The 25,814-nt window shown below is 47.4% G+C and overlaps 1 protein-coding gene across 1 annotated transcript; it reads left to right on the top strand.

The window, feature by feature from the left end:
* The first annotated feature begins 644 nt into the window (after positions 1–644).
* LOC149441268 (GTPase RhebL1-like) lies at positions 645–25,814 on the top strand. Its single transcript, XM_089657559.1, has 8 exons — positions 645–696; positions 5,414–5,485; positions 10,532–10,599; positions 10,686–10,768; positions 12,281–12,337; positions 21,599–21,646; positions 21,727–21,811; positions 25,725–25,814. The coding sequence occupies exons 1-8, from the start codon at positions 645–647 to the stop codon at positions 25,812–25,814; spliced, it is 555 nt and encodes a 184-aa protein (XP_089513685.1).

Consider the following 25,814-nt stretch of genomic DNA (forward strand, 5'->3'; position numbering starts at 1 on the left):
GATACATCTAAGGCCCGGAAGGTATGGTGGGGGGAGATACATCTAAGGCCTGGAAGGTTTGGGGGGAGGGATGCATCTAAGGCCTGGAAGGTATGGGGGGGATACATGTAAGGCCTGGAAGGTATGGGGGGGATACATGTAAGGCCTGGAAGGTATGGGGTGCATGCCTGGAATAGACTCCTCCTGGGTGTATACAGAATTCTGTACACATCAGATGGATGACGTCACATCATTTACCTCACAAATTCACCCAGTAACACCTCTAATACAGTCCACCCTCAATATCCCCCCCTGTATGTTACCATAGGGCCCCTCCACCCGTACACACACCTGCCTCTTCCATGGGGCCCCTCCACCCACCACACCCAGTAACCCCTCCTCCACGCAGGTACGCCTCCTCTTCGTGCCCGCTCCTCTCTCCGCTCTTCTCCATCTCCGAGCACACACAGCCCGCCACAAATACGGCCTCCAACCCTGCCCGACCAATCACAGCGCAGCGCGCCTCGGCATTCCGCCACTCACTGGAAATCCGCTACTCGGTCAACCAACCGGCAAAAAGTTGGGCCGCCGTGAGTGCTTGTGGGCGGAGCTGCGAAGTCCGGGCTGGAGTTGTGAGTCCGCGGGGAGGTGGGACATCGTTCGCTATGGCCACTTCCAAATACCGCAAAGTGGTCGTGCTGGGGTATATATCGGTCGGTATGTATCGGGGTGGGGGCTGTGTGATGGCACAGGGCCATTTGTGTGCTCCGAATGGGAGGGACCCACCTGTACCCCGGGCCCCATTGGAGGAGGAGGGCATGGCGGGCATTAGATGGAGGCCTGAGGGTCTCTCCTCACCGGGAATAGGAGTATTGGGGGAGGGGGGGTAGAAGGCCTGGGACCAATACAGAGGGATGGAGAGTAATAGAGAGCATTGTAGAGGAATACAGACAATGGAGATACCCCTCACCCTGCAGAGGATTTCCCCCTTCCTGACCAGGATGTTTTTGTGATACTTTGACAATTGCGCGGTCATGCAACACTGCACCCAAATGAAGTTACGTCCTTTTTTCCCCACAGATGGAGCTTTCTTTCGGTGGTATTTGATCACCTCTGCGGTTTTTATTTTTTGTGCTATAAAAAAAAAACTATTTTGAGAAAAAACAATATTTTTGACATTTTGCTATAAAACTTAGAAAAAAAAAAAAAAATCAAATTTCGTCATAAATTTAGGCCAAAGTGTATTCCCCCCAGTCATATGTGTCATATATACACCATCCATCATATATACGCCGTCCAACACCCCCCAGTCATATATACACCATCCAACACCCCCCAGTCATATATACACCGTCCAACACCCCCCCAGTCATATATACACCATCCAACACCCCCCCAGTCATATATACACCATCCAACACCCCCCAGTCATATATACACCGTCCAACACCCCCCCCCAGTCATATATACACCGTCCAACACCCCCCCCAGTCATATATACACCATCCAACACCCCCTAGTCATATATACACCGTCCAACACCCCCCAGTCATATATACACCATCCAACACCCCCCCAGTCATATATACACCGTCCAACACCCCCCAGTCATATATACACCATCCAACACCCCCCCAGTCATATATACACCATCCAACACCCCCCAGTCATATATACACCGTCCAACACCCCCCAGTCATATATACACCGTCCAACACCCCCCCCCCAGTCATATATACACCGTCCAACACCCCCCCAGTCATATATACACCATCCAACACCCCCCAGTCATATATACACCGTCCAACACCCCCCCCCCAGTCATATATACACCGTCCAACACCCCCCCAGTCATATATACACCATCCAACACCCCCCAGTCATATATACACCGTCCAACACCCCCCCAGTCATATATACACCGTCCAACACCCCCCCAGTCATATATACACCCTCCAACACCCCCCCAGTCATATATACACCATCCAACACCCCCCAGTCATATATACACCGTCCAACACCCCCCCAGTCATATATACACCATCCAACACCCCCCAGTCATATATACACCGTCCAACACCCCCCCAGTCATATATACACCATCCAACACCCCCCCCAGTCATATATACACCATCCAACACCCCCCCAGTCATATATACACCATCCAACACCCCCCCCCAGTCATATATACACCATCCAACACCCCCCCAGTCATGTATACACCATCCAACACCCCCCCAGTCATATATACACCATCCAACACCCCCCCCAGTCATATATACACTAACCCCCCTCCCAGTCATATATACACCATCCAACACCCTCCCCAGTCATATGTACACCATCCAACACCCCCCCAGTCATATATACACCATCCAACACCCCCCCCAGTCATATATACACCATCCAACACCCCCCCAGTCATGTATACACCATCCAACACCGCCAGTCATATATACACAATCTAACACCCCCCAGTCATATATACACCCTCAGCACCTCCCAGTCATATATAGTTATGGCCAAAAATATTGGCACCCCTGCATTTCTGTCAGATAATTCATCACATCACCCAGACAATGTTTACAATTAGAAATTTTTTGGCCTTATTTTTTTTTTTTTTTGCATTGGTACGACACAAAAAGTGGAGAAAGAAAAAGCCAAATCTGACACATTCCACGCAAAAATGGTCTGAACAAAATTATTGGAACCCACAATTTAATATTCGGTAGCACACCCCTTGGAAAAAATAAGTGAAATCAAAGGCTTCCTGTAACCATCAATGAGTTTCTTCCACCTCTCTAGCGGAATTTTGGACCGCTGTTTTTTCACCATCTGCTCCAGGTCTCTCAGATCGGAAGGGTTCCTTTTCCCAACTGCTGTTTTGAGATCTCTCCACAGGTGCTCTATGGGATTGAGATCTGGACTCATTGCTGGCCAGTTCAGTCCTCTCCAGCGCTTTGTCTGAAACCATCTCTGGGGGCTTTATTGATGTATGCTTTGGGTCATTGTCCTGCTGTAAGACCCATGACCTCTGACGGAGACCCAACTTTCTGACACTGGGCCCTGCATTGCACCCTAGAATTCTTTGCAAGCCTTCAGATTTCATAATGCCATGCAAGCATTCAAGACTTCCTGTGCCGGAAGCAGCAAAGTAACCTCAAAACATCAGTGACCCCCATGGGCGGACTGACCATTTGAGCACTCAGGCACTACCCGAGGGCCCAGGGCCAGTAGGGGGCCCCATGAGATCCTCCTAGTACCTTTCATAGGCTTTTTTGGGTGTGGTTTTGAGTGTGGGTGAGGACACGGGCCCCATGATCCACTATTGCCCGGGGGCCCCATGAGTTGTCAGTCCGCCCCTGGTGGCCCCCCACCATGTGTGACTGTAGGGACTGTATTATTTTCTTTAAAGGCCTCATTGCTTTTTCTGAAACAGAATGATGGACTTTACCAAAAAGCTGCCATTTTGTTTTGCCTGTCCACAGCACTTTCTCCCATAAAGATTATGACTTCCTCAGGTAAGTTTTGGCAAACTCCAATCTAGCTTTTTTATTCTTCTGTGTTAGCAGTGGAGTCCTCCTGGGTCTCCTACCATAGCGTCTCTTTTCATTCAGATGGCGACGTATGGTGTGAGCTGACATAGTTGTTCCCTGTGCTTGAAGGTCAGCTTGAATTTGGAAGTTGATCGAGGTTCTTTATCCACCATTTGAGCAATCCTATATTGCAATCTTTGATCAATTTTTCTCTTTCATCCACGTCCAGGGAGATTACCTACAGTGCCATGGGCTGTAAACCTCTTGACAATGTTGGGCACAGTGTACACAGGAACATTAAGATCTCTGGAGATGGATTTGTAACCTTAAGATTGTCCATGCTTTTCCACAATTTGTGTTCTCAAATCCTCAGACAATTCTTTGCTGCTCTTTCTTTTCTCCATGCTCCATGTGGCACACAGAGACACACAATAGAAAGGTTGAGCTAGTTTTTCACCATGTTAATTGGCTGCCAATGTGATTTCTGTTTTGTCGGCACCTGTTATTGATACAGGTGAGTTTAATTACAAATTACAGGAGCATCTCAAACTTGGAATGCAATTATTTCTTTCAATTTTGAAGAGGTGTCAATAATTTTGACCAGTCCATTTTTGGCTTTTTGTTTGGAATGTGTCAGACTTTGCTTTTTGTTTCTCCACTTTTTTGTGTCATACCAATACAAACAAAAGAAATGAGAATGCTAAAACATTTGTAATTGCGACAGTTTTCTGTGCAAAGTGATGCATTATCAGAAACGCAAGGGGGACAATATTTTTGGCCATGACTGTACATTATCCAACACCCCCAGTTCTATATACACTATACCAGTCTTTCTCAACCAGGGTGCCCAGGCACCCTGGGGTGCCTTGAGGTTTCTTCAGTGATGCCTTGGCAAAATGTCTAAAAATTGCCCAAAACTTGTATACAAGCCAGCTGGTGGAACAAGCCCTGCATTTAGTTACACAAAGCAGCAGGTTTTCATTGAGCACCATTACGTCCTTCTAGCCGCTGGTGTCCTGATAACCAATGACATCATCAGTTGATAAGGAGGATGTCAGCTGCCTGCACAGCATCCTAGTTTGACCCTCCCCTGCCCCTCTCCATCAGTGCTGGGGTCACATTAGCTCAGTGATGGAGAAAAAATGAGGGAGAAGAGAAATATTGGAATACTAGTCAGTACCAGAGTGCAAAAGTGTATTTGCTTTAGAAGAATAAATCACCTCTAATGTTGGGTGTCCTACATGTGTGGATGTTGCTGCGTTATATAAAACTATTAGAATAGTTTTTACATTTTAGAATGGGGTGCCCTTTTAAAATTATGGACAGTCTAGAGGCACCCCATTTTAGAATGGGGTGACTCAAGACTGTCCACAATTTTAAAGGGTGTCTCGGGACTGTCCATAATTTTAAAGGGTGCCTTGAATGAAAAAAAGGTTGAGAAACTGCTCTATACAACACACACACCCTCCTGATTATATATACACAATACTCAAAAACCCCAAGTTATATACTGTATAGACTGTCCAACCGGTGTGTCCATATAGTTGGGGGTATTGCTGAGGTGAAAAACTGGCACCCCTTTTTTCACCTCTGAATGTTGGGGTATGCTATTGACAGGTCATACATAGGCCAGCATGCTAGGAAATCAGTGTGCAAGGATAAGTCAGGTCTCTTCAATGCCTGACTTCCCATCCTAGGCTCCTCTGTGCCTGGCTTCCTATTTCGGGCTTCTATGAGCCATTCTTCTCATACTGAACCTCTTTGCATCAGGGTTCCCATCCCTGGCCCCTCTATGCCTGTCATCCCATACCAGGCTGCTCCTGGGCTCCTGATTTCTGGATTGCTGATCTTATCTTCCACAATTATTTCCCTTTCCAACATCTTTTTTTAATCTGTAGGTAAAACATCCCTGACGCTTCAGTTTATCAAAGGAGAATTCCCAAAAGAGTATGAGCCGACGTTGGAGAACAGTAAGTACCATAGACTTTATAGAGAACAGTAAGTACCATAGACTTTATAGAGAACAGTAAGTACCAGTTAGTACCCTAGACTACACAGGACATTAAGTACCGTATGATCATAGAAAGCAGCAAGTACCAACCAACCATAGAATAAATACCATATACAGTAGGGAACAATATGTTTATATGGAGAACAGTAAGTGCCATACAGCCATGGAGAGCAGTACGTACCACAACTCATGGGGAACTGTAAGTACCATAGAGAACAGTAAGTATCAGCTGACTGTAGAGAGCAGCAAGTACCCTAGACCATATAGAGGAGTAAGTAGCAACTGACCCTTCAGAACATTAAAATCAGTAGAGAACAGCAAGTACTAGCTGACCATAGAGACCAGTAAGTACCAGCTGACCATAGAGACCAGTAAGTACCAGCTGACCATAGAGACCAGTAGGTACCAGCTGACCATAGAGAGAAGTAGGTACCAGTTGACCATAGAGAACAGTAAGTACCAGCTGACCATCAAAACAGTAAGTGCGGGGAATTTCAGCTGTTTTATTCAGTGCTTTAAATATTAAGACTTAGTCTCTAAAGTAACATTAAAAGGTTTGTATTAAATAACAAACATGTTATACTTACCTGCTCTGTGTAATAGTTTTGCACAGAGGAGCCCCAATCCTCTTCTTCTGGGATCCCCTGCTGGTGCTCTTGGCTTCTCTTCGAAGAGTGCCACATAAAAAGCAGCAAGTACCCTAGATCATAGAGAGGAGTAGGTACCATGGACCATAGCCAGCAGTATGTAACAACTGACACTAGAGAAATGCCATAGAGAACAGCAATTACTAGCTGACCAGAGAGACCAGTAGGTAAAAGCTGACCATAGAGAACAGTAGGTACCAGCTGACCATAGAGAACAGTAGGTACCAGCTGACCATAGAGAACAGTAGGTACTAGCTGACCACAGAGAATAATAGGTACAAGCTGACCATAGAGAACAGTAGGTACCAGCTGATTATAGAGAACAGTAGGTACTAGCTGACCACAGAGAATAATAGGTACAAGCTGACCATAGAGAACAGTAGGTACCAGCTGACCATAGAGAACAGTAGGTACCAGCTGACCATAGAGAACAGTGGTTACCAGCTGACCATAGAGAACAGTAGTTACTAGCTGACCATAGAGAATAGTAGTTACCAGCTGACCATTGAGAACAGTAGGTACCCGCTGACCATAGAGAACAGTAGTTACTAGCTGACCATAGAAAATAGTAGGTACCAGCTGACCATAGAAAATAGTAGGTACCAGCTGACCATAGAGAACAGTAGGTACTAGCTGACCATAGAGAACAGTAGTTACTAGCTGACCATAGAAAATAGTAGGTACCAGCTGACCATAGAGAACAGTAGGTACTAGCTGACCATAGAGAACAGTAGTTACTAGCTGACCATAGAGATCAGTAGGTACAAGCTGACCATAGAGAACAGTGGGTACCAGCTGATCATAGAGAACAGTGGGTACCAGCTGACCATAGAGAACAGTAGGTACCAGCTGACCATAGAGAACAGTGGGTACCAGCTGACCATAGAGAACAGTAGGTACCAGCTGACCATAGAGAACAGTAGGTACCAGCTGACCATAGAGAACAGTAGGTACCAGCTGACCATAGAGAACAGTAGGTACCAGCTGACCATAGAGAACAGTAGGTACCAGCTGACCATAGAGAACAGTAGTTACTAGCTGACCATAGAGAACAGTAGTTACCAGCTGACCATAGAGAACAGTAGTTACCAGCTGACCATAGAGAACAGTAGGTACCAACTGACCATAGAGAACAGTAGTTACTAGCTGACCATAGAGAATAGTAAGTACCAGCTGACCATAGAGAACAGTAGGTACCAGGTGACCATAGAGAACAGTAGGTACTAGCTGACCATAAAGAACAGTAGTTACTAGCTGACCGTAGAGAATAGTAGTTACCAGCTGACCATAGAGAACAGTAGGTACTAGCTGACCATAGAGAACAGTAGTTACTAGCTGACCGTAGAGAATAGTAGTTACCAGCTGACCATAGAGAACAGTAGGTACTAGCTGACCATAGAGAACAGTAGGTACCAGCTGACCATAGAGAACAGTAGGTACTAGCTGACCATAGAGAACAGTAGGTACTAGCTGACCATAGAGAACAGTAGTTACCAGCTGACCATAGAGAACAGTAGGTACAAGCTGACCATAAAGAATAGTAAAAATTAGCGGATCATAGAGCAATAAGTACCAGTTGACCATAGAAAGCAGTAAGCACCAGCCAATCATAGAATAAGTACCATATAGAATTGTGAAAAATAAGTACAATGGAGAAGAGTAAGTACCAGACAAACATAGAGAGTAGTTAGTACCATATCTCATGGGAAACCGTAAGTACGAGCTGACTATAGAGAGCAGTAAGTACCCTAGACCACAGAGAGGCATAAGTACCATAGACCATGAAAAGCAGTAAATACCACCTGACCATAGAGAACAGCAAGTATCAGCTGACCAAAGAGACCAGTAAATGTCAGCTGACCATAGAGAACAGCAGGTACCAGCTGACCAAAGAGACCAGTAAATGCCAGCTGACCATAGAGAACAGCAAGTACCAGCTGACTATAGAGAACAGCAAGTACCATCTGACCACAGGGCAGTAAGTACCCATTGACCAGAGGAAAGTAAATACTAGCTGACCATAGAAAGCAGTAAATACCAGTTGATCATAGAGTAGTAAGTACCAGCTAACCATCAAGTAGTACAGTGCAGTGAATTTCAGCTGTTTCATTCAGTGTGTTAAATATTAAGACTTTCTAAAATTAAAAGTTTTAGTTTTTTTTTTTTAAATAACAAATATGTTATACTTACCTGCTCTGTGCAATGGTTTTGCACAGAGGAGCCCCGATCTTCTTCTGGAGTCCCCCGCTGGCTCCTCCTCTTCACTGAGTGCCATATAGGAAGCTGCTTCCTGTGGGGGCACTCATGTGGGCTCACTCCTGAGCCGCCTTGTCTGCATCCATTGAGACAAACAGTGTGGCTCAGCCCTACCCCCTGCTCCCTCATCACTGAATTTGATTGACAGCAGCAGCCAACGGCCAGGAGGGAGAGAGCCACTGCTTTTGCGAATGTCGCTGGATCGAGATGGGGATCAGGTAAGTATAAGGGGAGGCTGGGGGGACACATGCAGCACAGAAGGTTTTTTACCTTGTCATAGAATGTAATAAGGTAATAAAAAAAAACTACTTTACTACTTTAACCCCTTGACGCCGAGCGCACGCAAATATGTGGCCTCTCGGCGTCTGGGCCTTGATACCGAGCGACCACATATTTGCGTGCAATTAAAAAATACATATGTGCTGAGAGTGCGTGCCCTGTGCGCTCCCAGCACATATGTTCGCTACTCCCGGAAAGGTCCCGATCTCCCCTTTCGATCTGGACCTTTTCCGATCATGTGACGGCGAATCACGGCGGTCACGTGACCCTAAAACCCCGCCCCGCCTCCAGGCTTCTGAAACTCTTAAAGGGCCGGGAAGCTCTGGCGCCAACAGGTTAAAGTGGATTTCCATTTACAGTTTGGAAAAATGAGAACCTCTGCAGACAACAGTAACATAATATAAATCCCAGCAGATTTTTATGACATTCGTTGGCTGTATTGGGAGATTATTATTATTATTATACAGGATTTATATAGCACCAACAGTTTGCGCAGCGCTTTACAAAATGAAGGTAGACATTGCAGTTTCAATACAGTTTGGTACAAGAGGACACAGAGGGCCCAGCTCGTTAGAGCTTACAATCTAGGAGGAAGGCTTGAGTGATACAAAAGGTAATAGCTGTGGGGGGATGAGCTGATGGAGGAAATAAAAGCAGTTTACTATTTAGAAGCAGGATAGACTTCTTTAAAGAGAAAGGTTTTCAGGGATTGTCTGAAGGTGGATAGATTAGGAGATAGCTGAACAGATTGGGGTAGGGAGTTCCAAAGGATGGGAGAAGCTCGAGAGAAGTCCTGGAGGCAAGCATGGGAGGAGGTGACACAGTAACTAGAGAGCAAAAGGTCTTGGGAGGATCGAAGAGAGCGGTTTGGTTGATATTTTGAGACCAGGTTGGTGATGTAGCTGGGGGCAGAGTTGAGGATGGATTTGTAAGTTGTTGTTAGTATTTTGAATTTTATTCCTTGGGCGAGTGGAAGCCAGTGGAGGGATTGGCGGAGAGGGGTGGAGGACACTGAGTGGACGTCAGTGGAGGGATTGGCAGAGAGGGGTGGAGGACACTGGGTGGACGTCAGTGGAGGGATTGGCAGAGAGGGGTGGAGGACACTAAGTGGACGTCAGTGGAGGGATTGGCAGAGAGGGGTGAGGACACTGAGTGGAGGCCAGTGGAGGGATTGGCAGAGAGGGGTGGAGGACACTGAGTGGAGGCCAGTGGAGGGATTGGCAGAGAGGGGTGGAGGACACTGAGTGGAGGCCAGTGGAGGGATTGGCAGAGAGGGGTAGAGGACACTGAGTGGAAGCCAGTGGAGGGATTGGCAGAGAGGGGTGGAGGACACTGAGTGGAAACCAGTGCAGAGATTGGCAGAGAGGGGTAGCAGACACTGAACGCTTGGTAAGGTGGATGAGCCTGGCAGCAGTATTCATGATGGACTGGAGGGGGGATAGCCTATGTAAAGGTAAGCCAATGAGGAGTTAGTTGCAGTAGTCGAGACAAGAGATGACCAGGGAGTAAATTACGAGCTTTGTGGTATCATTGGTTAAAAGGGGCGTATTCTGGAGATGTTGCGAAGGTTGAGGCGGCATGATTTGGACAGGGATTGGATGTGGGCCTGAACGGATAGTTCAGAATCCAGGGTTTCCCCTAGCACCCTGCCATGCAGGGATTTGCTCTCACTTCCTGTTCTAGTGGGGAGGACCATGAGGAAATCTCCAATGGAACCAAGACAGCAGTAAGAAAACTGGCAGAGCCTCTCAACCTTCTACGTGGTATTCAAAGATAAAACAAAAAGGTTACACTTTCATTTTTCATTTGTGTTTGCTCCTCAGCTTGGACCAAAACATTTGATGTGGGAACTGATCAATATGAATTGGATGTGGTGGACACAGCATGTCACGTAAGTACTTGTTTCTGCTTTGTTAGGGTGTAATGATGACATTTTGTAGCTATGTCTGACATAAATTGTCTTCCAACTATACACAGTTGGAATTCTCTTTCCTTCCTCCATCCTTTTTTATCGGTGTAGATGGATACATCGTGGTCTATTCTGTGGATTCCCTTACAAGGTTAGTACCAAGATCTCGGCTGTTCCCCACTGATCTCCGTGGTGTGGAAGGTATAATATGGTTTGCTCTGTGGATTCTCCAACAAGGTAAATACAGAGTTCTTGGATCTCCGTGGTGTAGATGGTACATTGTGTTTTACACTGTAGACTCCCTTACCAGGTTAGTGCAGTTCTGTGATGCTCCCCTATTGATCTACTTGGGTTAAATATTACATTGCGTTCTTCTCTGTAGGCTAGCTTACAAGGTTAGTGCATAGTTCTGACCTTTTCATCTACTGACACCCATACTGTACATGGATAATGCAGAGTGTTAGGCTGATCCCCTAATGATCTGCCTGGTGTAGATAATGTACTGTGGTCTACCCTGTAGGCACCTTTACATGGGTAGTGCTGATTTCTGTGCTCTCCCCCTACTGATCTCCCTGGTTTAGATAGTACATTGTGGTCTACACCAGTGTTTCTTAACCAGGGTGCTGTGACACCCTGGGTTGCCATAAAAAGTCCTCAAGGGTGCCGTGGCAAAAGGACAAAAAAAACTGTCCCAACCCTGTACATTCAGATGAGAGAACGATTTTGTCTTACCACCTATATATTGTGACAGTGTGGCAATCTGTCACCCAGGATTCTCAACTAGGCAGGTTGAGGGGCTCCAGGCTAAGTGTTTGATACGGAGGAAAGTGGCTTTTCATCTTCCTCCTTTGTTTGTAAGGTCTGTTTTGGGATCTGGAGCCTGGAGATTTCAAAGAGATCTGGGAGGGATGAAATCTCCAATCCTGGGACCAGGTTTTGGGAATGGCCAGGAGACTGATTGCACAGGTGTGTGCAGGCCTTTTCAGAGAGTCAGGATCAGAGTTCTGGGCTCCACCCTGGCAGATGGGAGTCAGGAGGGCTCCACTTGGAAGACGGGAGGTCACTGCCTGGAAGTCAGGTGGGCTCCACCTAGGAGAGGTGGAAGCCAAAAGCAGCAAGGGGCTGCTAGAGACTAGCTGTGTGCTAGAGGCCAGCGGTGTGCAAGTGCCATATTTTTGGGAAGAAGTCTGGACGAGACAGACAGCAAGCTGAGTGTAAGCCAGGAGGCTGAACCGTTGTTTTGTGGATGATCGATACCCCTGTGTGGGAAACTTCTGTTTGAACTTTCATTTAAATAAAAGTGGGCTAAAAAGGCCCTGAAAAAGAAAGCGAGTAGCTGTTTGCGTTTAAAAGCTCTACCACGTTGAAGCGAGTTCCCACAATATAGACAAGAGGGAGAGAGTACAGCCTGCACCTCCTCCCGGCTCTCTTCTTCCTACTGCTATATGTACTAAAGTCAACAACTCAGAATCTACTTTGTGGATTCCCTAATAAGGTTAGTGCAGAGTTCTGGGCTGTTCCCCTATGGCTCTCCCTGGTGTAAATGGATTTAATGTGGTCCGCTGTGTAGATTCCTTTACGAGTTTCGATTTTTAGTATTTCATGTCTCTTGCTTCTCCTCATGTTTGAGAAAAAAAATAATGTCTTTTAATTCACATTTCAGCTTTCAGATTGCAAATGTGTTGCACCAAAAGTTGCAGGAGAGACGAGGAATAGGCTGGTAAGTATTTTTTAATAAGTATAGGTATTTATATAGTACTGTTAATTTATGCAGCACTTTACATATTATTCATTCACATCTGCCCCTGAGGAGCTTACAATCTAAGGTCCTTATCTTACATGCACACACATACATAATGAGCCACAGACAGCTTTCCTACCATTATTGGTCTGCTGAGAGGAAAAAATATCATGAGAAAAACATGGAGGCTTCCTTGACTGATGTCTCCTTATAAGACTAGTTGCCTGGCTGTTGTTCTGGGACCTTTTGCTTCAACATTCTGAATCACTGATCCAATCACCTGCATATTTGTTCCAGGCCAGTGACCATTGAAGCCAGAGGACCAGCATGACAGCCAAGCAACTAGCATTTTTAGGAGGACAGCAATGGCAGTAACTGTATTTATGCTATGGCAGGTTTGTAAATTTGAAGCAACTTGTGGTTAGATAAGAAAAACATAAATGACATTAAAGCTGGCACCATACACTACCAGGAGGTAGCTGTCACTTTAACCACTTGACCTCCGGAAGGTTTTACCCGCTTCATAACCAGGGCATTTTGTGCTATTTAGCATGTTACATTAATTGGCAATTGCTCGGTCATGCAACGATGTACGCAAATTAAATTTATATAATTTTTTCACAGAAATAGAGCTTTCTTTTTGGTGGTATTTTATCTGCACTGGGTTTTTTACATTTTTTATTATATAAACAAAAAACGACCAGACATTTTAAAAAAAAAAAAAAACAATATTTTCTTTCATAAAACATATCCCATAAAAAAATCTAATTTCTTCATAACTTTAGGCCAAAATGTATTGTGCTACGATTTTTGTAAAAAAAAAAAAAAAAAAAAAAAAAAAAAGTATCAGTAAGTGTATATTGGTTTGTGTAAAAGTTATATCATCTACAAACTATAGTGTGTGTATATATATATATATATATATATATATATATATATATATATATACTAAAATTTATGCATCTATAATGCTAAACTGGTAATGGCCATAATCAGTGACTTATTGTGGGACTGTGATAGTGTGGCGGGCAATCTGGTGCTAGTGCTAGCTGACGGTGGCTGGGAGGTACACTAATTGACACTGACATCAATAGTAACACTAAAACAGTGACCAGTGCTAATACTGTACACAGTGACACTGGTTGGATAGGGGTTAACATCTAGGGGCAATCAAGGGGTTGTGTGCCTAACAATGTGTTATATTTGCTGCTTTTACTTTATTATATGGCTGTTTTTTTCTCCCTGCTTTGCAGAGCTGAGTAACAGCCACACCACTCAGTTCTCACCCGGAGAGGGTGTGTCTGACCATATAGGGGTTGTGTATTAGCATGGAGAGGGTATGTCTGACTGTAGAGGGGGTGTGTTTGAGCATGGAGAGGGTACTGTATGTCTGACCATAGAGGCGATGTGTTTGAGCATGGAGAGGGTATGTCTGACCATATAGGGGTTGTGTATTAGCATGGAGAGGGTATGTCTGACCATAGAGGGGGTATGTTTGAGTATGGAGAGGGTATGTCTGACCATAGAGGCGATGTGTTTGAGCATGGAGAGGGTATGTCTGACCATAGAGGCGATGTGTTTGAGCATGGAGAGGGTATGTCTGACCATAGAGGCGATGTGTTTGAGCATGGAGAGGGTATGTCTGACCATAGAGGCGATGTGTTTGAGCATGGAGAGGGTATGTCTGACCATAGAGGCGATGTGTTTGAGCATGGAGAGGGTATGTCTGACTGTAGAGGGGGTGTGTTTGAGCATGGAGAGGGTATGTCAGGGCTCCCAGGTGTGACCAGAGGTGTGTGACTGACGCAGGGAAACGCAGACTTCAGATATGTGATAAACAATATAATTTATTAACACTAACCATACAAACATAAACGCAGTGCAATACTAAAACATAATACAGTGCAAACAAACCAAACCAACCACCCACCCACAGATAACAGTACATACAAGCAAGCGTCGTCAGGCAGGCCGGGTCAATATCAATAGGGCAGGTAGGTACAGGGGGAGCAAGCGGAGACAGGCCAGGTTCAGCAGGTAGCTAGCAGCATAGTACAGAGGGTCAGGCAGAGGGATGGTCAGGGTCACAAGCCAGGGATCAGAACAGGTAGCAAGCAGCGTGGTACAGAGGGTCAGGCAGAGGGATGGTCAGGAGCAAGCCGGGATCAGAGCAGGAGAAGTCAGCAGCGGTTCAGATCAGGCAGGGTCAGCAAAGGAACAGAAACAGGATGCAGGACAGATACAGGACACAGGACAAACACAACACCAAGGCAGAGTCTGCAAGTCTGGCCATCCCTTAAATACACCAGTATCATCAGTTCCAGGTGTTAGCTGGCTGAAAGGTTGAGTCTCTGATTGCTTTGAGCACCCGCTGGCCAGCCCTGGTACTGCAGATCAAAAGGCAGGTGAGTCCCACCATTGCTGGCCAGTCCATTCCTGACAGTACCCCCCCCTCAAGGAGCGGCCTCAGGACGCTCCAAACAGTCCTAGCTGGGCAAAATGTTCCACCGCCCGGGTCTGGTAACTGGCGGGATATCAAAGACTTGCACACCGGGCTGGACTCCGGGCAGCGGCACATCGGGCTGGACTCCGGGCAGCGGCACATCGGGCTAAACTTTGGGCAGAGGCACATCGGGCTGGACTCCGGGCAGAGGCACATCGGGCTGGACTCCGGGCAGAGGCACATCGGGCTGGACTCCGGGCAGAGGCACATCGGGCTGGACTCCGGGCAGAGGCACACCGGATTACCAGGCGGAGCAGCGGGCCACCGGGCGGAGCAGCGGGCCACCGGGCGGAGCGACCGGCACCGGGCCCCCGGGCGGGGCGACCGGGCCCCCGGGCGGGGCGACCGGCACCGGGCCCCCGGGCGGGGCGACCGGCACCGGGCCCCCGGGCGGGGCGACCGGCATCGGGCCCCCGGGCGGGGCGCCGGGCCCCCAGGCGGAGCGGCGGGAGCCGGACCCTCAGGCGGAGCGGCGGGCGCCGGACCCCCAGGCGGAGCGACAGGTCTCGGGCCCTCAGGCGGAGCGGCGGGCGCCGGACCCCCAGGCGGAGCGACAGGTCTCGGGCCCTCAGGCGGAGCGGCGGGCGCCGGACCCCCAGGCGGAGCGACAGGTCTCGGGCCCTCAGGCGGAGCGGCATGCGCCGGACCCCCAGGCGGAGCGACAGGTCTCGGGCCCTCAGGCGGAGCGGCGGGCGCCGGACGCCCAGGCGGAGCGACAGGTCTCGGGCCCTCAGGCGGAGCGGCGGGCGCCGGACCCCCAGGCGGGGCAGCGGGCGCCGGACCCCCAGGCGGAGCGGCGGGCGCCGGACCCCCAGGCGGAGCGACAGGTCTCGGGCCCCCAGGCGAAGCGGCGGGCACCGAGTCACCAGGCACGACAGTGGGCTCCGAGTCAACTGGCATGACCGCTGGCACTGGGTCAGACATTGGATCGTCTGGCTGGACAGCGGGCATCGGGTCACCAGGCATCAGGTCATTTGGCTCGACAGTGGGCACCGGGTCATCAGGTACCGGATTGTCTGGCTCGACAGCAGGCATCGGGTCACCAGGTATGACAGCGGGCACTGGGTCACCAGGCATCAGGTCATTTGGCTCGACAGCGGGCACCGCGTCATCTGGCAAGGCAGTGGGCTCCGAGTCAACTGGTATGACCGTGGGCACTGGGTCAGACATTGGATCGTCTGACAGGACAGCGGGCATCGGGTCACCAGGCATCAGGTCATTTGGCTCGACAGCGGGCACCGCGTCATCTGGCAAGGCAGTGGGCTCCGAGTCAACAGGCACGACAGTGGGCACTGGGTCACCAGGCATTGGATCGTCTGGCTCAACAGCGGGCATCGGGTCACCAGGTATGACAGCGGGCCCTGGGTCACCAGGCATCAGGTCATTTGGCTCGCCAGCGGGCACCGCGTCATCTGGCAAGGCAGTGGGCACCGAGTCACCAGGTACGACAGCGGGCTCTGAGTCAATTGGCACGATAGCGGGCACCGGATCAGGTACCGGATCATCTGGATCAACAGCGGGCATCGAGTCAACTGGCCTAATAGGATCGTCAGGCTGGATCAGTTCATCATGCTGGGTAGAGGCATCAGGCTGAATGCCGGCGTCCGGCTGAGTAGAGGCTTCAGGCCGAGTAGAGGCTTCAGGCCGAGTAGAGGCTCCAGGCCGAAGACAGGCATCAGGCTGAGTACAGGCATCAGGCTGAGTACAGGCATCAGGCTGAGTACAGGCATCAGGCCGAGTACAGGCATCAGGCCGAGTACAGGCTTCAGGCCGAGTACAGGCTTCAGGCTGAGTAGAGGCTTCAGGCTGAGTAGAGGAATCAGGCTGAACCACGGAAGGCAGGTTCACCGGTTTGGATACTGGCAGGATGGTATTGGTTGGAAAGAATTTTCGCTTTTTTCTGGTTTTAACTACTGGAGCACTGCAAGTAAACGCAGGTCTGCAAACGAATGGAGCAGCTGGAGACAGAGAAGAACTGGAGGATGGAACAGGAGAGGGAGCAGTTGCTACAGAGGGCTTTTTTACAGGGTTAAAGGCAGGATAGGTGCAGCGAGTGGGAACAGGGTACTGACATGCGGTAGATAGCCAAGTATACTGGGCTGTAACTGGGGGAGTTGTTGGGAATACAGGAGTAGAGCTTTGAGGAAATAGATTAGAAGCAGGACTGGGTCTTTGTAAGCTGACTGAGGCTGGGTGCAACAAGTCTGTCCATGTCTGCAATATGGGTTGAACAAAGCTGAGCTTACACAAAGCCTGTCTGACCAATGACTGCACTGCGTTTATACAATCTCTTAGTATCTGTGGTGAACATGTGGAATAACGCTCCAGAAAGTAACCCACATCATCCTCTAATAACCATACCAGGGACTCTACCTGGTCTGCACTAAATGGTGGCAAAAATTCATCCCTGCATTCGGGGAAACCAGATGAAACCAACTCAACACAAACCTTAATCAATGGCTGCACCTCAGAGAACTCTGTGCCCTGATCTACTAGAACAAGAGCGAGCCGTATACATTCTAGCAGTTCATCCCGGGTATACTCCTTCAGAGTCTGATAAGCATACTCTCTGTCATCAAACACTAGCAGAGATAAATACTCAACCTCATCCAGATCCATCCTTCCCAGCAACAAGCCAAGATGGCTTCCCTGTGCAGCCACTTCTGGTCAGGATTGGCCTTGGTGTAATGTCAGGGCTCCCAGGTGTGACCAGAGGTATGTGACTGACGCAGGGAAACGCAGACTTCAGATATGTGATAAACAATATAATTTATTAACACTAACCATACAAACATAAACGCAGTGCAATACTAAAACATAATACAGTGCAAACAAACCAAACCAACCACCCACAGATAACAGTACATACAAGCAAGCGTCGTCAGGCAGGCCGAGTCAATATCAATAGGGCAGGTAGGTACAGGGGGAGCAAGCGGAGATGGGTCGGGGTCACAGGCCAGGTTCAGCAGGTAGCTAGCAGCGTAGTACAGAGGGTCAGGCAGAGGGATGGTCAGGGTCACAAGCCAGGGATCAGAACAGGTAGCAAGCAGCGTGGTACAGAGGGTCAGGCAGAGGGATGGTCAGGAGCGAGCCGGGATCAGAGCAGGAGAAGTCAGCAGCGGTTCAGATCAGGCAGGGTCAGCAAAGGAACAGAAACAGGATGCAGGACAGATACAGGGCCCAGGACAAACACAACGCCAAGGCAGAGTCTGCAAGTCTGGCCATCCCTTAAATACACCAGTATCATCAGTTCCAGGTGTTAGCTGGCTGAAAGGTTGAGTCTCTGATTGCTGGGAGCACCCGCTGGCCAGCCCTGGTACTGCAGATCAAAAGGCAGGTGAGTCCCACCATTGCTGGCCAGTCCATTCCTGACAGGGTATGTCTGACCATAGAGGGGTTGTGTTTGAGTTGGAGAGGGTATGTCTGACCATAGAGGGGGTGCGTTTGAGCATGGAGAGGGTATGTCTGACCATAGAGGGGTTGTGTTTGAGTTGGAGAGGGTATGTCTGACCATAGAGCGGGTGCGTTTGAGCATGGAGAGGGTATGTCTGACCATAGAGGGGTTGTGTTTGAGTTGGAGAGGGTATGTCTGACCATAGAGGCGATGTGTTTGAGCATGGAGAGGGTATGTCTGACCATAGAGGGGGTGCGTATGAGCATGGAGAGGGTATGTCTGACCATAGAGGGGTTGTGTTTGAGTTGGAGAGGGTATGTCTGACCATAGAGGCGATGTGTTTGAGCATGGAGAGGGTATGTCTGACCATAGAGGGGGTGCGTATGAGCATGGAGAGGGTATGTCTGACCATAGAGGCGATGTGTTTGAGCATGGAGAGGGTATGTCTGACCATAGAGGGGGTGCGTATGAGCATGGAGAGGGTATGTCTGACCATAGAGGCGATGTGTTTGAGCATGGAGAGGGTATGTCTGACCATAGAGGCGATGTGTTTGAGCATGGAGAGGGTATGTCTGACCATAGAGGACCATGTTGGTGGTGTGGGGGTCCCTTTACATAACATTCAACATAAGTATCTTCATTGGGTGGGGATGATTTTAGAGCAGTGTTTCTCAACCTTTTTTCAGTCAAGGCACCCTTTAAAAATTTGGACAGTCCTCAGGCACCCTTCAAAATTATGGACAGTCTTGAGGCACCCCTTTCTAAAATGTAAAAAACTATTCTAACAGCAACATCCACACATGTAGGACACCCAACATTGGAGGTGATTTATTCTTCTAAAGCAGGCATGTCCAAAGTCCGGCCCGCGGGCCAATTGCGGCCCGCGTTCCAGACTGAAACGGCCCCACAGGTGAGCTACCCAAATATATAACTTACGGCCCCCGGTAGTGATTCCCTGAAAGCTACTGAGGACTCCAGCGATCTCTTGACATCATCAACTGGCGCAGGAAGGAGAGCCCAAATCTCGCGATGTCCGAGATCTCGTGAGTTTTGGGCTTTCCTTCTCTGTGTGCCGGCTGATGACGTCAATTCCCGCTCAACAGATCCCTGGAGTCCTCAGTGGCGTTCGCAGAATCACTAGTGGAGGGCCGTAAGTTATATATTGGGCAGCTCATATGTGGGGTCCGGAATGTGGGCCGAGGGATCCCAGGTGGTGCGCAGGGAATTACTACTGGGGCTACCATTTTCCGTATTTTTCACTCCATAAGATGCACTTTTTCCCCCCAAAAAAGGGGGGAAAATGTCAGTGTGTCTTATGGAGCGAATATAAAGCGGCCGGTCCGGTATTTCTGCCGCCCCCATGTCAGAATACCAGGCCGGCCGCTCAGCTGTTGTCTCCTGCAGGGCCTTACCTGTTCCTCGCTCCAGCGCTGCACAGTCTTCCCGCGCTGGCTTCTGTGACAGCCGGGTGCCCACTGCGCATGAGCTTTGCTTTGTGAATGGTCATCGCAGTCTCTGGTCATCTGTACTGTGTCAGCAGTCTCTGGTCACCCCCTGTACTGTGTCCGCAGTCTCCGGTCATCTCCTGTACTGTGTCCGCAGTCTCTGGTCATCTCCTGTAGTATGTCCGCAGTCTCTGGTCATCTCCTGTAGTATGTCCGCAGTCTCTGGTCATCTCCTGTAGTATGTCCGCAGTCTCTGGTCATCTCCTGTAGTATGTCCGCAGTCTCTGGTCATCTCCTGTAGTATGTCCGCAGTCTCTGGCCGTCTCCTGTAGTATGTCCGCAGTCTCTGGCCGTCTCCTGTACTGTCCGCAGTCTCTGGCCGTCTCCTGTACTGTCCGCAGTCTCTGGCCATCTCCTGTACAATGTCCGCAGTCTCTGGCCATCTCCTGTACTATGTCCGCAGTCTCTGGCCATCTCCTGTACTGTGTCCTCAGTCTCTGGTCATCTCCTGTACTGTGTCTGCAGTCCATTGGTTCAGAATTTTTTTTTCCTGTTTTTCGCCTCTAAAACCCAGGTGCGTCTTATGGAGCGAAAAATACGGTATTATTTGGGCTATAATGGATTGGTGCTCAGGATGGCTTGACGTCATCAGACAGTGCAAGGAGAAGGTAAGCCCAAATCTCGCGACCTCCGAGATCTCGCGAGATTTGGGCTTTCCTTCTCCCTGTGCTGGCAGAGTGATTTAACACCTGTTTAGATTTGTCATCCAAGTCACAAAATGAAAAGTATGCCGTTTTCAATAAACTTTTGCATAAAATAGTTCATTTGCATTTAATTTTAATGGTTCATCAGAATGTCGGGCAAAATGGTCGGCCCTCGCACATGTTCACTTCATCAAATCTGGCACTCTTCCAAAAAAGTTTGGACACCCCTGTTCTAAAGCAAACACCTTTTTGCACACTGGTACTGACTAGTATTCCAATGGTTCTCCTCTCCTGCAGTTTCTTTCCATCACTGAGCTAATGTGACCCCAGCACTGATGGAGAAGGGCAGGGGAAGGTCAAACTAGGATGCTGTGCAGGCAGCTGACATCCTCCTTATCAAATGATGATGTCATTGGTTGTCAGGATGCCGGCGGCTAGAAGGTGGTAATGGTGCACAATGAAAACCTGTGGCGTTGTGTAACTAAAAGGCAGGCTTGTTCCACCCGCTGGCTTGTATACAAGTTGTGGGCAATTTGTAGACATTTTGCCAAGGCACCCTGGTTGAGAAAGGCTGTTTTAGAGACATAAAGGAAATATGTATGTTTTGCAGCACTACTCCTATTGGTTGTCATGCTGATTCTGGCTTGGAAAAAGTACGTAAATCAGGAGTTTTTTTGTGCTTGCTGCATGCTCGTTCTGAACATGCTCAGACATTTTGTTTTTTTTTTAATGCAGAGAATCATCATGGCTGCCAGGTGACTGGCAATTTCAGAAGGAGGCAATGGAATGCGTTTGTATTTTCATTCATTAGTCACCTTATTTCAGATCACATGAGTTGGAGGAATGCCTGCTTCCGTCAGAGGAAGAATGTGTTCCTTGGCTGCCAGAGATTGTCTGCTCATTGGTGTCGTGTGGCTCCTTAGTTCTAAGGCCTGAGATATTTGGAGGATGTTCAGTTGCTCGGTCTCTAAAATAACACTGACTGAACCAATGGCTGCGATGGGGTCATTGACCAATCTTAATGGTTCATCCCCCAACCTTCTGACAGTGGGAACAGTGTAATAAAAATGTTCCTCGTAGCTCCATCCTAAATTCATCTAACCATTCCTCATTGATCTGGGTTGACATAAGTTTGGTTTGACTCGGACAACAAACAAAGCGTTAGTTAATTAATTGTTTTATTTTTTGTTTTAGCACTCCGATTGTTCTTGTGGGGAACAAGAAAGATCTGCCAGCACGAAGGTAATTATCTTTTATCCATTCTGCTTTCTTCACGTTTTGACCATTTGAGATGAAGATGTTCTATTCTTTCTCTTGTTCAGTCGTCAAGTGTCACCATTAGAAGGTCAGAGGCTGGCAGACAACTGGGGATCACCATTCATGGAAGTGTCTGCTAAAAGCGTAGAGGTAAACCCACAGCCAGTAGGCCAAGCTTTGAAATAATCCAGAATGCTTAATTATAATAAGACATACATGTATGTACAGTTGTGCTCAAAAGTTTGCATACCCTGGCAGAAATTGTGAAATTTTGGCATTGATATTGAAAATATGACTGATCATGCCAAAAAATGCTTTTATTGAAGGATGATGATCATATGAAGCCATTTATTATCAAATAGTTGTTTGGCTCATTTTTTAAATCATAATAACAGAAATCACCCAAATGGCCCGGATCAAACATTTACATGGCACAGGGAGCTCGGGGACACTGCATCACTGGAGCTGAGGTGAGTATAGTTCCACGTACAGTGGGATAATCCACAACAAGCTGCACACAATTTCTTTGCACTGGGTAATGTCAATAAAATTAACAGGAAGGATGGTGAGGACCAGCCCACCGCCGTCCCTGCAAAATAGAATATTATTCAACCTCATGGTCTCCACCTAAACATTAACCAATACTTATCAGTGGATTGGTACTTTAATCTCCCTGGCGGTATGATTATTTCAGATTTTTGGTGCTGAAAGCGGTACCATTATTTTGCATGGAAATATGTAGTTTTTTTATTGTAGGCTGTAATTTTTAGGAATAACTCACTGAAATCTGTCCGAACAAGAGTCTATACTAGTCTCCTAGATTGTAAACTTGAAAGAGTAGGGCCCTCTTACCCCTCGTACGTTGCTTGTTGTTGTTGTACTGTGCCATGTATTGTCCCCCCCCCCCTATTGTACAGCGCTGAGCAAACCCTTTGGCGCTATATAAACTCAATGTAATAATAATAATAATAATAATTAAACATCCCGGGTATGATAAAATTTGAAACACAAAATCATAAATTATAATTTAATAAATAATCATAAAAAATAATACATTTAATTCAATAATATAATCAAACGAAAAACACTGAAATGTGAAATATAGCGCCAAGTTCGCACATCGCTGAGCAAAGTCGCAGAATCGTTTTCAGTGTCTGATGACGAATTTCCCCCACGAATCATTATCACTCAATTCTGCAAGTGGTTCTGATTTACTATCGCTGTTCTCTAGCCGATCTAAACCCGCTTTTGACCTAAAGGGACAATTTTTGGACGCCATGGACTTTTCTCAGTTTCCAGGCAGAAAGAACAGACAAAATGCAGACAGGGGACAGGACAAAGCACTCGGGACAAAATGTATGTGAAATGGGTTGAAACAGCAATGTTTTACTATGTAAAATTTGATTGGAAAAAAATTAAATTTTTTAAAATTTTCAAATTTCCCGCCGCCACTGGCGCGCGTACGTCCCGACGTCACAGGGACCGGAACACAGAAGCCGGATGCCAGCATCGGCCGGAGGAGATGGCCGGGGACGCTGCAGGGGACACATCGCGGGAGCGCAGGACAAGGTAAGCTCTGCAGGGAATCCCTAGGCAGTGCCGCATGGTAAGCCCGAGTGTATCTCGAGGTTACTGCTTTTGGTACTGAAATATTACCCCGAGCTACACTCGGGAATGCCGCTAGGGAGGTTAATCATCATGTATAATTAAAAAATAAAAAATGTTTGCGCTCAGGTGTATTTCCAAATATAAGCTGCTAGGACAAATAAAGCCTGTGATACTAAGCTCGAAAAGACACATATCAAATCAATAGTGCAGCGCTAAATTATAAATAATGACAATCACATGACAGATAACAAGATAAGTGTCCAAAAATATAAAATACATCCAAGAAAAATATGTGTAAAAAAAAAAAGGAAAAGAAAAGTCCACCGAAATCCAAAAAATAATAATAAAGTCCTGTGCAAATGTAAAAGAAAAAAGTCCAACTCAAGCAAAGTATATAAAATCTTGCAAACAATTCCACAAAAGGCTCAGAACCCAGTTCTTGAGTTGTCTTCATCCACGTGTGGAAGAACCAGAGAAAACAGCTGCTTACCAGAAAGGACAGGACCATTCCCTATCTAGAAGAAGATGAAAGAGAGCACAAAAACCTTGCGCATTACCTCAAATAGTGACTAATTTTATTAATAAGGAAATATACTCACAAAGTGATGGTATAACAGGCATAAGTAACCATAATCCAAACGGTTACAGGTAAATCCAAAAGGGGGGGGTGAAGACTAACGCGTTTTGAAGGGTGCTCCCTTCTTCATCAGAGCTGGGTTGAGCAGATAGAGACTTCAGTATGGCAGAGTTCCCATGGCAAGGAGATATTCAGCCACTGAGTGTCAGTATTACAGTAGTTCAGCCTGTTTAGCGACTAAATTAGTCACTATTTATTGAGGTAATGCGCAAGGTTTGTGCGCTCTTTCTTTCATCTTCCTCTACAGTTTTATTAAGCTTCCCCAGCTTCATGATAGAGCTGCACAACCTCTGATCACCAGCGGATGAACACACAACACGCTGCTTGTTACTAACGTCTGTTTGATCTGAGTCTTTGAACGCAGGAGATAATGGATCTTTGGTGACTCCGTTCCCTATCTAGCAAATGATCAGTCAGCTCTTGTGGGATTAATTAGGGCCACCCTCTGGCTGATGGATCACCTCTGCTCCAAACACTTGGGCTGCAGTATCACTCAAAAGACAATTGGAAGCGCTTTTATAGTGTAAAACCTAGTAAACGGTTTTATAAAAACAGCTTAAACACAGGAGATGTATATAGAGAGCGTTGCGTGACTTCTTCCCTTGGCCCACCCCTCTGACCTCATCAGTGATGAAATGCGTCAGGCAGGGCCTAAGGGAGTAACATCATTATGCAGCAAGACTGATTGGAGGAACAGGACCAACCTACACTCAAAGGAAGTAAACATTTTTTAAATAAACAGCTTAAGCACTTGCAATATGACAAGGCTGAGACTGGCCATATAGCGCATATACAGAGTGTGCTTTGGCGTTCCTTTGGGCTATCTTAGTTTGGTCCCGCTCTTCCAATCAGTCTTGGTGCGTGATGACGTCATTCCATTAGGCCCCTGCCAACACATTTCATCACAGATGACGTCGCTTGGGGGGATGGGCTACAGGAGGGCGCAATGCACTGCTCTCTATATATATCTCCTGTAAGTGTTTAAAGCAATTTTAAAGGTTCTTTTTTTTTTTTTGTAAAATAACAAACATGTCTATACTTAACAGAGCAGTGGGTGCCCCCAGAGCAAGCTGTTTGCTCTGGGGGCACCCGACAGGTAGGAGGAGCCAGGAGAACCTGCAGGGGACCTGAGAAGAGGAGAATCCAGGCTGCTCTGTGCAAAACCATCACACAGAGCAGCCTGGATCCTCCTCTTCTCCGGTCACCTGCAGATTCTCCTGGCTCCTCCGGTCTGTCGGGTGCCCCCAGAGCAAGCAGCTTGCTATAGGGGCACCCACTCCTCCGTGTGTCCATTCACTCACGGAGCTGTGGCCCCCTATCTCTTCATTGGCTGACTGGCTGTGATTGACAGCAGTCAATGAGAAACTGTCTCAGCTAATGAAGAAGCAGAGACTCGAGACAGCCGAGGCTGTCATTCACATCGCTGGATTGCGATGAGGTTCAGGTAAGTATTGAGGGGGCTGGAGGGGATGCTGCACACAGGTTTTTTACCTTCATGCATAGAATGCATGAAGCTAAAAAATTTTGAGCCTTTTAGAACCAATTTTTGTAAATAAATGTTTACTGGGTTTTGCACTTTGGAAGCACTTCCATTAGTCTTCTGAATGATACTGCATCCCACATATTTTTTGTATGTGTTTGTTTCTTTTTTGGACACTTGTCTTATCTGTCATGTGATTGTCATCATTTATAGCTTAGCGCTGCGCTATTGATTTGATATACCTCATGTATAATTGTAGGCTTAAAAAGAGGAATCTGTTTGTTCTGCAAAGCATCTCTTGCATTCAGCATCTCATCAAAATCTTTTGTCTTTTGCAGGATAGCAAACTGGTTTTCCTGGGAATCATTGAGGAAATCGAACGCACGCATAGTTCGTTCACCAGGAAGAAAAAATGTCAGCTAATGTGA

This window comes from Staurois parvus, unplaced genomic scaffold, assembly GCF_062004578.1.
Source record: "Staurois parvus isolate SC_StPar_1 unplaced genomic scaffold, SC_StPar_1.0 ptg001008l, whole genome shotgun sequence".
Lineage (NCBI taxonomy): Eukaryota > Metazoa > Chordata > Amphibia > Anura > Ranidae > Staurois > Staurois parvus.